Source organism: Myotis daubentonii, chromosome 15 (assembly GCF_963259705.1).
Source record: "Myotis daubentonii chromosome 15, mMyoDau2.1, whole genome shotgun sequence".
Classification (NCBI taxonomy): Eukaryota; Metazoa; Chordata; class Mammalia; order Chiroptera; family Vespertilionidae; genus Myotis; species Myotis daubentonii.
Window position 1 is genome coordinate 29,641,225 of NC_081854.1, and position 14,326 is coordinate 29,655,550.

The following is a 14,326-nucleotide window of genomic DNA, read 5'->3' on the forward strand; positions in this document are numbered from 1 at the left end:
GCATAGACATGAAATGAAAACAGTACACTCAGGAGGCCTGGCGGCATGGCCAGCCCACACTGGCCCCTCCAAGCTTTCCTGTCCAGTGTAATGGCTGTATAGCTGTGGGGCAGGGCGCCGTGGAATGTACCCTGTAAGCTGGTCGCAGCTCAGGCAACAGATGAGAACCCCAGGCTGCTGCCTGACACTGACCGGCAGGGTCCTTATAGGCTGGCAAGGGACTGCCATGGAGCTGGGGAGCTGGCAGAGAATGGGGAAGGGAAGCAGAGCTGGAACTGGGGCCAGCAGCGTGGGCTCTGGGGGGCATTTTGTCCACAAGTCCTTATGGTACTTGCTATATGATAACCTGAGGGTGGCAGGGCACCCGGAGGCCTATGGTACCACTTTGAGTTTAATCCCACTAGGAAGGACCCTGAGCGAGCACTCAGGTCCCCCATCCCCGCCCTGGTCGTGGCCCCATTGGGGCAGCTCCAGGCTGCGGTGGGTACTCCAAGTGCTGCTGCTCTCAGAACTGCTGGCATTTCTGCTCTGCAGTGGACGGACGGAGTGGTGTGGGGGGACTGGCTGGCGCATCTAAGGCTCTGAGTGGGGAACTGGCTTTGGGGATGGATGATACAGCCTGGCGTGAGGAGCATCCTTCCTGACTTCTGCAGCCCCAGGGCCTCTACTGGGAAAGGTGTTCACAAAGCCCCACCAGAGCCAGTTCCACTGTGAAGAAGCTGAGGAACAGCACTCCCTGGGGGCCGGGGGCAGAGTGCTTGGGCTAACAGGCAAGCGAGCAATTACTGTTCTGGGTTGGAGGCTCCCAGGGAACGGCACAGGGGCCTCTGGTAAACTCCATGTCTTCAGCCTCCATCAGCCAGGGACCCCTAAAGAGCAGGTGGGCTCCGTGAGGTGGCAGAGCCCGGTGCCATGGGGAGGGTAGAGGGTGTGGAGCCCAGGCACATGCAAACAGCACCACCAGGGCAAGATAGCTGCTTATCAAAATATTTTTATTTTAGGAGACCCCTCAAAAAAAGACCCTCCACATTAGACAGACGCCCAACAATACCCATGGCCTTTTTTTTTTGGTCTTTTCTGTATATTTTCATTTTCAAATCAACTAAAACAATTTGATGCTTAAAATAAAAGACAGGAACTATTTCCCAGTCAGACTTTAGTCAAGAATATATATATATATATTTTTTTGATCCTGGGGATGGGCAGGGGTGGGGAAGAGGTTGCTCAGTAGCACTAGGTGTTCCTGTCCACAGTAGGAGAGCCGTGTGGTGAGGACACGGCACACAGCAGGGCGCGAACTTGCCTGACTAACCGAGGGAGGAAGAGAAGATGGGGAAGAAAAAATGTATGGGCCAGCTGATCCGGGCATCTGGGACTTAAAATTTACATAAAACTGTGCCATGTCCTCGCTCGGTGCTGTCTGCCTGCCTGCCTGTCTCTGCTCTGGGAAGGACTGGTCAGTGTGGTTGGGAGAAGGCTGAGGTTCAGCGTCATCTTCATTATGTGTGTGTGGCTTCTTTTCCAGCTGAGAAACTTTTTTTTATTTTTTAATTTTTAAAAAGAATCACAGCCAAAATAAGACATTAACTGCAAAATCCAAAATGGCTGCGCTTACCCTATTTATAAAAACACATAGTCTTTGCCTCTGGCAGGGGAGCTGAGCCCGCGGGGCCCATTACACTTTCCCGGGAATCTTGGCCCGCTTGCGAGCGATGGCGTCCTCCACGGCTTTGAGCTGTTTCAGGAGCTCCTCCCGCCTCGACAGCGTGCTGGCCTTCCCTGATTTGGTGCCCGTGGAGGCGGCAGTGCCGGCGTCTGAGGCTTTACCAGGCACACTTGTGACCTTGCTGGAGCTCTTGGACTGGGGTGACAGTTGACGCTTCCTGCGAGGGTGGGGAGGTTGTTAGAGGGGTCCGAGACCCTGTAAGCTGTACCCGCCAGGCAGAAGGCACCCTCTACCCAGTGGATGGTCAAGAAGTGTCCAGGGTCAACCTAAGCATCCTGCTGACCTGCCCCCTCCTGCTTCGGGACCTTGTATGCGACCTCCTTCTGTGGTGAGCTGAAACCCCACACTGCTGACTTAGGAGGACCCCCGAGGCCTTGAGGCCCAGATGTGTGTAGAGGGTTGTACAATTCTCTGAGTCCTGTGCCCGCCCTCCCCATATCCTCCCCCACCCAACCCTTGATCCTGAACTGCATGGTGTAGGGGCACAGGGACTCAGAGCCGACTTCCAAAGGAAAAGAAAATTACTCCTACTTCATATGCCTGAAATGGAAGGTACAAAAAAGCTGTGACCATCTGCCCCCAAAACTGACCCCCCACCTCAGGCTGTGAGCTGAGTGCCTTAGGCTGCTCCTCATTCCAGGGCCCAATTGGGGGGGTGGTGGTGTAGAGTGAGACATGTGTTGGGCCGCCTTCTTGCCTCCAGATCTAAGACATTCCCCTCCGGGTCTGCAGGGCAAAGGAGCCCACTCACCTGTCTGGCAGGGCCACAGGAGCCTTGGAATTCTGGCCTCTCTGCCGTTCTGGCTTGGGAGAGCCCAATCTCCCACCTGACTTCCGGTCCCGAGAACCTGAAACAATGTAAGACCAGGGTCCCAGTTACACATGGTCTGGTGCAGCCTTACTGATGCTAGTGACCCCATTCCAAAGAGATGTGACAGATCAGCACAGCTTCCTCATTTTTAAAGGAAGAGGCAGAAGGGCAGAGCCGGTGAGAAAGGAGGAAGGGGGGGCCCTGATCATGTCAGATTGAGAGCCCAGGAAAACCCCGAAAGCGGAGCTCCAATTTGGGTTCCCGGTTTCCTGAGCTAGCATCTGAACAGACCACTGAGCAGTCAGACTCTTTTCACTAACACCGAGGCCCTGCCCACTCACTGTGCCCTCCTTTCCCACAGCCCAGGGTGGAATTTCTGGAGCCCCTGTGTTTTGTGCTATCACTGGAGATGAGTACCCAGCCGTTATCTGCCAACCAGATGTTAGAAAAACAAAAAACAATGCCACTCCTAGTTATTTTTCATGGGAAAAAAAAAAGTTATTTGTATTCAAATAGAGTAGCTTATAAATAAATATTAAAGCCTGGCCTGTGTAGCTCAGTGGTTGAGCATTGACCTATGGACCAGGAGGTCACGGTTTGATTCCCTGTCAGGGCATATGCCTGGGTCATGGGCTAGATGCCCAGTAGGGGGCGTGCAGGAGTCAGCCAATCAATGATTCTCATCACTGATGTTTCTCTCTCTCTTGCTCTCTCTGCCTCTCTGAAATTAATAAAAACATTGAAAAAAATAAAACTTTTTCCTAGTTTTAACTTCTAAGACTGTGTTGATAATTCACAAGATCAGAGAAGTTCCTTGGGGTCCTCAATATCAACACTAATAAAAGAGAAAAATGGTAATTGGCGTACGACGATACCCTTTTCATTGGCTAATCAGGGCTATATGCAAATTAACTGCCAACTACGATTGGCAGTTAACTGCCAACTAAGATTGGCAGTTAACTGCCAACAAGATGGCGGTTAATTTGCATATGTAGGCACAATGCAGGGAGGCAAAAGGGAAAGCAGGAAGAAGCCCCCTGCCACCGACAGTGATCGGAAACCCAGGGGGGAGCTAAGAGCTGGGGGGCAGGGCAAAGGCGGCCCTGGGGCCGCCTTTGCCCTGCCCCCCAGCCATGATCGGAGAATCAGGTGCCTTTTCCGCCCTGGCCAGTGATAGCAGGAAGTAGGGGTGGAGCCAGCGATGGGAGCTCGACACAGTCGAAGCTGACAGTCCTGGGAGCTAGGGGTCCCTTGCCTGGGCCTAAAGCGGAGCCCACGATTGCGGGGCCGCTGCAGCTGCGGGTCCCCGCTGCCCGGGCCGGATGCCTAGGCCAGAGGCGTTAGGCCTGGGCAGGGGCGGAGCCTGCAACCACGGGGGGCTGGGGGTCCCCTGCCCAGGCCTGACACCTCGGCCGGAGGCCTCAGGCCTGGTCAAGGGGCCGATCCGGTGATTGGTGATCGGAGGGTGATGAGGGTCAACTCCTCTGTCCGAGGCATCAGGCCTGGACGGGGGGCTGAGCCGGGGATTGGGGGGTTATGATGGTCCCCTTGCCCAGGCCTGAAGCCTGGGTCAGAGGGGTCAGGCTTGGGCGGGGGGTGGAGCAAGCGATCAGACGGAGATGGGGGTCCCCTGCTCAGGCATGATTCCTGGGCCAGAGGCCTCAGGCCTGGGCGGGGGCCAGAGCCAGTGATCGGGGGGAGATGGGGGTCCCCTGTCCAAGCCTGACACCTCTGGCGGAGGCATCAGGCCTGGGCAAGGGGCCGATCAGGTGATCGGAGGGTGATGGGGGTCTACACCTCTGGCTGAGGCATCAGGCCTGGGCAAGGGGCAGAGCCAGCAATCGGAGGGGTCTGGGGGTCCCCTGCCCAGGCCTGATGCCTGGGCCAGAGGCATCAGGCCTGGGCTGGGGGCAGAACCAGTGATAGGGGGAAATGAGGGTCCCCTGCCCAGGCCTATCCTGCGATTGGAGGGTGATGGGGGTCAACGCCTGAGGGCTCCCAGTATGTGAGAGGGGGCAGGCTGGGCTGAGGGACACCCCCCCGCCCCCCACACCCAGTGCACGAATTTCGTGCACCGGGCCCCTAGTCTATATATATATAAAAGCCTAAGTGACTGTTTGACTGTTAGCTATGACGTGCACTGACCACCAGGGGGCAGACACTCAACGCACAAGCATGGAAACATGGAACAGACTGATGGATCTCAGAGGGAAGGGAGTGGGCGGGAAGAGATTAACCAAAGATCTTATATGCATACTAGAGGCCCTGTGCATGGATTCATGCACCAGTGGGGTCCCTCAGCCTGGCCTGTGGGGACTGGGCTGAAACCGGCAGTCCAACATCCCTGAGGGGTCCTGGATTGGAGAGGGTGCAGGCCAGGCTGAGGGACCCCTCCCATGCACGAATTTCGTGCACTGGGCCTTTAGTTTTAAAATAATGGATGAGGTCCTGGTCCCTCTGCCCGTCAGGCCCCTGCAGGGATTGAGCTCACCTCGGTCTGGGGATAAGTTGGCCCGCTTGGCTGGAGGAGGGCTTAGCCTGTCCTTGTCTGAGGGCTCATATCGCTTCCTGCTCCCTCTATCAGCGGCCTGAAAAGATGGAGGGAGAACAGTGAGGATACAGGGTCTGAGCTGCTGGCCACCAGGAGGAACACAGTGAAAGGAATATAGTGTGACGTCCTCACATCAGGACCTGTTCTCTGCTCCCCTCTTCTGTGCTCCCTCTCTGTGGTCCTGAGTGAAGCAAAGCCCATGGTTTTGGGGCCTTTTTCTGTAGTGAAGGTGCCAGCAAAGATGCTGTGCTCCCTGTGAGGGCCACGAGCCAGAGAAAGGACTCCAGCAGACTCAGCTTCTTGCTCTTCCGGCCCCATGGGTCCTTGGGAACATCAACTCACAGAAGCCAAGTTTGCTTTGCTCTGTCCCAGTGCTGACTTGTGGGAACTGGCCAGCCCAGGCACAGGGAGGAGGGCCAAGGGTGTGGGTTCTCAGGACAGGGAGAGCACCCACCAGGGGATGATCCGATGCCCCAGGACATGCTATAGAACCCATCTACCCGATGCCACACGCCTGTTTCCCACAGGGCTGACCATCAAGGCAGGCAGATGAGCAGGGGTGATATCTGGCTACCAAGTTCAAATGGCCATTTGGTCCCCACTTGGTCTCAGTCCCAGGATGAGCTGAAGGTATGTGGCTCCCTGGAGCTCTCACCAGATGTGCCTAGGGCAGCCGTGGGCAAACTACGGCCCGCGGGCCGGATCCGGCCCGTTTGAAATGAATAAAACTAAAAAAAAAAAAAAAAAGACCGTACCCTTTTATGTAATGATGTTTACTTTGAATTTATATTAGTTCACACAAACACTCCATCCATGCTTTTGTTCCGGCCCTCCGGTCCAGTTTAAGAACCCATTGTGGCCCTCAAGTCAAAAAGTTTGCCCACCCCTGGCCTAGGGCCTCACCTTGTTCAGCAGTGTCAACTTGATCTCCTTGTGTGCCACAAATGTACCCTGCTGGGGCTGCCCAGAGGGTGCCTGCTGGGGAGTTGTGGGCTGCTGGGAGGATTTACTGCCTGTGGAAGATTTTGAGGATTTGGGTGGCTGTGTGGATGAATCCCTTTTCCGCTTATCCTCTTTAACGCCATCTTCTTTTTTAGATTTTCCTGCTGACAAAAAATGCTTGGTCATGGTCACTGATACTACATAGCGGTTTCCCAAGTGCCACTCGGTGGAGGGGTGCAGTATCAAGCAGGCAACACGTGCACAGGGACGAAACCGGGAGTCACCATGCTCTTGTCTGACCAGCTGCACGCAGTGCTGACTGAGGCTACATGCACCCTCCTTCCATGAAGAGCCTGACTCTCCTCTGGAGCCACTACAGCCAGGACACAAGGAGCCCCCATACCTTTCTCCTTCTTGGTCTGGGCTGGGGTGGGGGACCGTGAGCTGGCTGAGGACACAGGGCTGGCCAGGTCTGCATACATGTCTTCCGAGTCCACGCTGTGCACTGAGCTGCTGCTTGACGTGGCGCTGGACACTGAGGAGACGCTGCTCACGCTCAAGGACCTAGACACATAAAAGCCCATGTCTCTGAGGACGGGTTGATTGGGTAGAGGGGGGCGTTCCTATGTCTACTTTCCCCAATTCCCAGTTTAAGGAACGTGTACCCACCAAACCTGAAATTTCAGAGGGGACTCTGGGTAGTTTAAAAGTGCCACATAGTGTGTAGATGCTCACACCATTTGCTGGACAAGGACATATGAGTAAGCGTGACTCAAGAGTTAGTGATGATAGAACTGAGAGTCCTGGTTAATGATGCACAACACAGGGAGAGCTTCAACCTGCAGACACCAGACACTAGATGGGAGATGGCTTTAACCATGGCATGTCTCAGGAAAGTATGCAACGACGGCCAATCTCACAGGTCCTTGGTTCTTTCACAGCCCATGTTGCACAAGGACTTGAAATGCACAAAGCTGCTACATCAGTGTCTGCTGAGTACTTTCTCTTTAGCTCTGAGAAACACCAATCACTGTTCCCTAAAGCTGTCAGATGCTGGACAAGGGAGGGGGAGAGAAAGAAAGCCCAAGATTTTTTTTTTTAAAGGTTAGGTCTTTAAACCTATTTAGAAAGATTTGGGCAAATGTATATAAACCACCTGCTGCCTAGAACTAAGAGAAAGTTTGACTTAAGGGATCTAAGGACTGATCAATACTGTTTCCTTTTTAAACACCCAAATAACAGAATTCTTTTCCACTTATTTTCTCAGGTTAAAAAAAAAAGGCTGTCCCCAGCTGCCTCAGGCATAACAGGCCAGGGCAGGACCCAACCCTCCACACAAAACGAGCACGAAGCCTCCATGTGAGCCTCTTTCAGTCCTGACCTGGAAGCACCCTGGCTTCAAGCCTGCCAGGGGCTTATGGGGACAGAGGGCGTCCCAGCCCCTCCACATGCTTGGAGCCACTGGACCAGGCTCCCTACTCTGTGAGCATTAGTCCATTCTCTTCTCTGCGTCCAGGTGGAGATAGCCAGCCAGCCACGCTGCTCCTGAACAGCACTGACTGACAGCTATCAGCTGTTAGCCACAGGCTGCCTGATGGGGAGAAAGGCTCACACCTGAGGTGACCTCTCCTAAGGTCCTGGATCCTGACTGGGAGGCAGGGGCAAAGAAGCTGATGGGGACTGGGGCCAGAGAGATGCTGAAAATAACCTGGATCTGGAACTAGAGCCGCTGTAGCTGCTGCCACTGCCACTGCCACTGATGGTCCGCCTGCAACACAATCGAAAGTCCCGTCACATCTCTGAAGACTCGACAAAGGGCAGACAGTCTCTCTTCAAAACCAGGGCTAATCACTGGTCCGAGACAGATGTTTAACCAGTAACTTGCCACAGACTCAGAAGTGGGTAGGGCTCTATTTTCTTTTAAGTGCATTTTTTTTTTCTCAAAAAATAAACTTCTCTTCAGTGTCTTCCCCCCATCCCGCAACTGCCTCTTTCCAGGGAAGATTCTGGCTGTCAAGGGAGTGCCTTCCCACCTCAGGTGGAGCAGTGAGATGGACTCATGCCTCCCATGGGGAAACAGGCTCAGTGAGGTGGCCTAACTAGCCCCAAACCTCACAGATCAGGGATAGAATGGGTTCCTGGCCTGGGTTGCTTTGTCCAGGAGATCCCCTCCCCTAGCCCTGGCACCAAAGAGACAGAAATCCCCATGAGGCTCCCCAAGAGTAGTGTGCTTACCTCCTGGGGGGGGTCCTGGCTTGGCGCTCCCTCCTCCTGGCTTCCCGAGGGTCTCCTGGCTTGGCAGGCTCAGGGGTGGGGGCAGTGGTCTTGGGGGCCTGTGGTGGGGCTGGAGGTGGAGCTGGTTTCTTCACCATCTTCTCTCTGTGTCATGAGATGCAAAGAGGTCAGACCTGGTGGAGGAGCCCAGCCAACGACCTCAGGGTGTGACTCCAGGGTGCATTGGCAGGAAGGCCAGGTGGGCTCTTGGAACGTTTCTGAAGCTTCAGGCCTCCTTCTCCTGACAGGCAGGAGCCAGAGGTGCGTCAGCAGCAAGAAGATGGCTCATCTGAGAGCTTTTGAGAATCGCTGAGAGCTGGCACTGTGCTCCCCCAGACCTCCTGTCCCGCATGTGGGGGTGGCCCCTTGAGGGTGCTGCAGCATGTTCACATGTGGAAACCACACTGCAGTAAAGAAAACAGCCCCCAAAGCTTGTTTTTTTCTATCTGCTAATTGTTTTAGTGGTGCTGAGCACTCCTGATTCAGATGGGGTACAGAGCATGTGCCTATCAGAGACCCTGTCAACAAAGTGATCTCAGCAGGAAACAAAGTCTTGGTCAAATCACAGTGTCAGAGGGGAGTCAAATCTTTGCTGATGAAAATGCAGAAGCGAAGCATGCATCCTGCATGACTCTGTCTGTGAAGTCCTGGTAGGGGAATAGCCACTGCAGGGGCTGGAGTGTCTGGACTGTGCAGTCTCACAGGTTTGTTAACCTGCATTGAATGGTACAATGTAGATGGATGAGTTGTGTTGTTCATAAATTATATCTCAATACAATCCTATCTAATAAAAGAGTAATATGCAAATTAACCATCACTCCACGACAAAGATGGCGTCTCCCCAGCAACCAGCAGGCAAGCGTGGCCTGCAGGCAGCACCCAGCAGGGCCTGCTTGGCTGTCGCCAGGGCAACCCGGGAGCAGGCAAGTGCAGCCTGCAGGCAGCACCCAGCAGGGTCTGCTTGCCCATGGCCATGGTGTGGAGCAGGCAGGCCCTGCAGAGAGCAGAGAACCATGGGGAGCAGGCCTAAGCCATCAGTAGGACATCCCCTGAGGGCTCCTGAATTGGAGAGGGTGCAGGTCAGGCTGAGGGACCCCCCACCCCCTGTGCACGAATTTCATGCACCGGGCCTCTAGTTCATTTATGAAAGTTAGCTGTTCAGGATTCCCTAAGTGTTTCTGAGGCCTTTTAGCTCACTCCATTTAGGATAAAACACTGGTAGTATGCAGCATTTCAATGCCTATTATATAGCAGGTATGGGTTCTTTCCCCACTAAACAAGTAACTACTATAAGAACAAGTCAGGAAGCAGGAGCTATCACAAGGACAGGGCCCAAGGCAGGTATGCAGGTCTAGTCTGCTCACACGGAGGCTGCCTTGCCCCTTAGGTGGCAGGATTGATGTCACAGAGAATTAATTACCGACCTCCCTAAAGTGCCTGGCTGAGACACTACATGTCAGGTGTTACAGAATTTAGGTGTTCGTATAGTTCTATATGTTTCTAACTTCTCCCATGAGCCACATCTATTGAGAAGGATCAATGTGACTTATTCCAGGAGCAGCAAAGGTGAAGAGGAGACAGAGTCTGGTAGGCTGCTCCTTTCAATGTATTGCAGACACAGCCCCAAGGCTGAGCGTGACAGGAACCTCCTCCCACCTGCCTGCCTGGTAAGATGGGGGCTGGTGGCTGCACTTCTTTGGAACCCCAAGGAGCACGGACACTACCACCCCCAAACAGTACATGGCCCCTAGGTCTACACACCCACCTCTAAGGGTACTGTCTACAGTTCTCCTGGGGATTGTCCACATATGAGATATGAGGGAGGGAGGCGGATGCTGAGTCAGCCTGGCCTGACCACTAAGCACTTACCCTGCTTTCCCAGGAGGCAGAGCAGGCTCCCCCTTGGTTCGGACAGAAGGTCTGTGTGGAGAAGGCGTTGGAGAGGGGGACGGGGATGAGGAAAACGATCGGGACCTAGGGAGTAAACAGAAGTGTGAAAAGGGAGCACCACAGTACCCTTGTCCAAGTATGAGCATGCTGGGGATGCCACCTCAAATTCACAGAGGAGGCCACCATGAATTTCTACTTATTTGCCTCAGATTCCTACTTATTTACAGGATTTCAGACAGTTCTTGGTCATTTCATAAAGTACATCGCCAGAGGGGAAAGGAGAGTGCTGAGGGGATAGCTGCTAACAACACTGGTGAGTCCTTCTGAGGCCCTGAGCCGTGGGGCATGTGAGCATGGGCAGGACCTGAAGGGCACAGGCTCTGCTCTGTGTGTGCGTATGAAACCACAATGAGGAGACACACAGCCTGACCAGGCCCTGGCAGCATGGGAGAAATGGAAGGCCTAGTGGGGCACCTCCACTCAGGTGGGTGGCCCCAGGAATGGCCAGCAGCACAGGCCCACACACAGACGTGACAGTGCTATGCGGCAGAGACTGGTCTGGCCCAGGGAGTGTTCCAGCTAAAGCAGTGGTCGGCAAACTCATTAGTCAACAGAGCCAAATATCAACAGTACAACGATTGAAATTTATTTTGAGAGCCAAAGTTTTTAAACTTAAACTATATAGGTAGGTACACTGTTATTAACTTAATTAGGGTACTCCTAAGGCTTAGGAAGAGCCACACTCAAGGGGCCAAAGAGCCGCATGTGGCTCACGAGCCGCAGTTTGCTGACCACAGAGCTAAAGGATACAAGTGAGCTCATTTGGATACAAGTTGCAGGGGTCAGAAGGATGGACGAAGTGCTGGACTGGGTGGAGGCATGGCCTGGCCAGGTTGCTGGCCCCACCATTCAGGATTCACAGAACATCACACAGGAGGCAACACTTTAAAAGGTTTATGGGTTTGCTGTATTTTTCTCCTACTTAGAAATGGTCATGTAAGATTTTCGACACTTTCAGCCAAGCAACACCAACAGCTAAGCTAAGATTGGGCTTTTGCAGTCACACATGCTGCAATGTATAGAGACAGAGCTACATAGGAAAAATGCTCTTTTCTCCTGTCTTCACACTCACTGCCTTTGGCTGGGCAGCCTGCCATGGGAGACAGGAAGGAATGCCAGGTTCAGTTCCAAGCTTCTGTAACACTGTGCAGCCCGGAATCACCACATGAGGGGGTGGGGGTGGGGGGGTGGGAGTGTCACCTCCTCAGAGTAACCTCATCCCTGGGTCCCATTCCTCAGAAGGCTGCTGCAGAGCCAATGCCCACCTGGCGTGCTGCAGGGGGGCACTCTGCTCATGCTCTCAGGTACACATGGGCCTGCCTAGGAGCCAGCAGAGGCCTGGAGCCAGGGAAGAGGCGTGCTGAGTGATGGACATTGGAACAGTATGAACACAAGTCACGGGGAAGGGAAGTGGTGAGAAAGGGCACCTAATTTTGTGGAAATGGCTAATTTCCAAACTAAAAATATCTGAAACTGGTTCAGTACACTGGGCTGCGTCCTGAGTGGAGTTTCTTTAGAAATGGATGACGAGGAGGCCAAGCATCCTCCTTGGGGTCCACCTCCTGAAAGAGCAACCGCGTTTCCGCTGACTCTCGTGCTTGCAGCCCCCTCCCCTCCACACCTAACTCAGCGTGAAGAGCCTGGCAAGCCCACCAGGCTGAGGTGGTTCTTTTGTCTGCTGTTTGCAGCCTTGGGCCTTGTCATAGCTGTCCCAGGCCTGTCCCTGACCTTAGAGACTCAATGCCATAGGGCCTTCTTAATCTCTCCCAGTGTCCACTGAATACATGTAAGAAAAACGGTAGGTAACTTCCACATGTGATTTCTAAAATTTCTAAGTTTCCCAGCTTAGTCTCAGGCTTCTTCCTGCAGCTTACCAGCCTTGTTTCTTAAATGAAGCCATACAAGGTTTCTCCCATCGTTGATGCTCTGATTAATAGCTTTCTGTCTTTCACCTCATCTCCTACAGGCAGCATTCCATGACTGGCAGCAGTTCTTGGTACTGCTTCAACTTCCGGCAGGAAAATTGTGAGGCCCTAGGACCCATAGCTGACTCTCCAGACACACTTAGAAAAAGGTTTTCTTTCTTTATTTTTTAAATATGTTTTTATTGATTTTTTTATAGAGAGAGGAAAGGAGAGAGGGAGAGAGAGAGATAGGAACACCGATGAGAGAAACATCCATTGGCTGCCTCCTGCATGTCCCTTACTGGGGATTGAGAGCCTGTAACCTGGGCATGTGCCCTGACCGGAAATTGAACCAGCAACCTTTTGGTACATGGGAAAACGCCCAACCAACTGAGCCACACCAGCCAGGACAGGTTTGCTTTTCTTTTTCAAGGTTATTGATATGCACAAGATTCAACATTCGTGGAAAACAGGCCCACATATCATCTACTGTTTGTTCTACAGCCCACTTAAAATGTTAACTTGACTACCAGATTTAATAGCTCTAACGATCTAATGCTGTTCTAATCCTCTTGACAACTGCCCTAAAGTAAGATTGGCTGCCAGGAAGTAGTACCACTGTGAGACAACAAACCACTGCAAGATAAACAGGCCCACTTATTCCCCAAACATCTAGTGATGTGCTTCCCAAAGAAGCATGTGTGTGTGTATATGGGTGTCTGTATGTGTGTGATGCCTGATTTCTGATTTTAGTATGCTTCCAAAACAGGCCAACATAGGTGCTGTGTCCCCTGATATGCACTGTGTGTTAAGATCCCCCAGCACATGCAGTTTGTTAATTGGCCCCTCACTATGTATTCCGTAGAATGTACCACAAGACACGTAACTTGGTGAGACTATTCTGAAAACAGCACCTGGAAGAACACTGTCAGGATAGAGACATGCCACAGAGACATACACACCCAGATATGCACTACACACACACACACACACACACACACACACACACACACACACACACACACACACACAGGATAGAGACTTGGGACGACTGGGGCCACACCCAATAAGCTCTGGGGACATACCTGGACTGGCTGCCTGAGAAGGAGCTGTGTCTGGAAGACCGGCTAGAGTAGGAGCTGTAGGATGAGGACCGGGACCGAGACCTGGACGAACCAGACCCAGAGTAGGAGGAGGACCGTGAAGACGACCTAGAGCATCAAGGGGGAGAGAAGAGAGACCAGGTCTTTCTCTACCTTGCCCTGCCCACCGATGCCAGACCTGCTGTCCTCAGATACAACAGGGCTATATTCACATCCAGATACATACCCCCTCACAGAGACACACTCACCCAGATACACCCACCCACATATACCCCCCAGACACACCCACCCCTCTAGATACATCCCCCTCACAGACACACTGACCCAGATACACCTGCTCCACAGATACAACCTCCTCCAAACACACACACCTACCCAGATACGCACTCCCTTCACACACACACACACACACACACACACACACACACACACACACAGATATATTCCCCGCACTCACATATACCCCACCACACTCATACAGATACATCTGCCCTTTGGACACCCTTGTGGACATGCTTAGTCCCACCCTCCTTTTGGTGGGAATGGTGTTTAGAAACCAAGACCTGGATGCTTGGTATCTCACTGTTACTTTTTCGTTTTGTTTTGTGTATCTCACTGTTGCTGTGACACAGATCCCAGGCCCTCAGTGTACAGAGCCAGGATACGTGTGCCTGTGTGTGCAGGTGTCTGTGCACACATGTGCCTGCATATTTCTCTATCTGTCCATCTGTGCATGTAGTGAACCCTGACTCCACACTGATATTTCCAGTTCCCGTCTAACACCGCGGCTCCTCTGGGTCCCCTTTCAGATCTGTAGTGTCTCTTTCTGGCAGGGAAGAGATCCAGCTCTCACCATCCATGACATCCTCACTTGTTTGCGCAGAGCTAGTATATACACAGGTTTCAGAGCTGCTAACCCTGGCTCCCGTCGGTCTCCCCTCTCAGTGCCTCTCCTGGAGTGACCCAGGCAAGTATTCTCCCCAAACACTCCCTGCCCCCCACCCTGGCCAGGTCTGTGTTCTACTCTGAGTTGCCCGCATCCTGGCTGATCTCAATATGTGAAGC

At 53.0% G+C, this 14,326-nt stretch overlaps 1 protein-coding gene across 7 annotated transcripts in view; it reads right to left on the reverse strand.

Moving 5' to 3' along the window:
* Positions 1–975: 975 nt before the first annotated feature.
* Positions 976–14,326, reverse strand: part of ZC3H18 (zinc finger CCCH-type containing 18) — a 70,725-nt gene continuing 57,374 nt past the window's right edge. For 4 of the 7 annotated variants that reach the window (XM_059667083.1, XM_059667085.1, XM_059667081.1 and 1 more), the window contains 9 exons: positions 13,244–13,369; positions 10,174–10,278; positions 8,266–8,409; positions 7,739–7,798; positions 6,434–6,594; positions 5,992–6,194; positions 5,029–5,125; positions 2,478–2,574; positions 976–1,883 (listed from right to left, as the gene is read on the reverse strand). In XM_059667083.1, coding sequence (XP_059523066.1) covers positions 1,676–1,883; positions 2,478–2,574; positions 5,029–5,125; positions 5,992–6,194; positions 6,434–6,594; positions 7,739–7,798; positions 8,266–8,409; positions 10,174–10,278; positions 13,244–13,369 — 1,201 coding nt within the window. In that variant the 3' untranslated portion in view covers positions 976–1,675. The remainder of the gene's footprint in view (positions 1,884–2,477; positions 2,575–5,028; positions 5,126–5,991; positions 6,195–6,433; positions 6,595–7,738; positions 7,799–8,265; positions 8,410–10,173; positions 10,279–13,243; positions 13,370–14,326) is intronic. The other 3 variants (XM_059667086.1, XM_059667082.1, XM_059667080.1) reach the window with 1 other exon arrangement.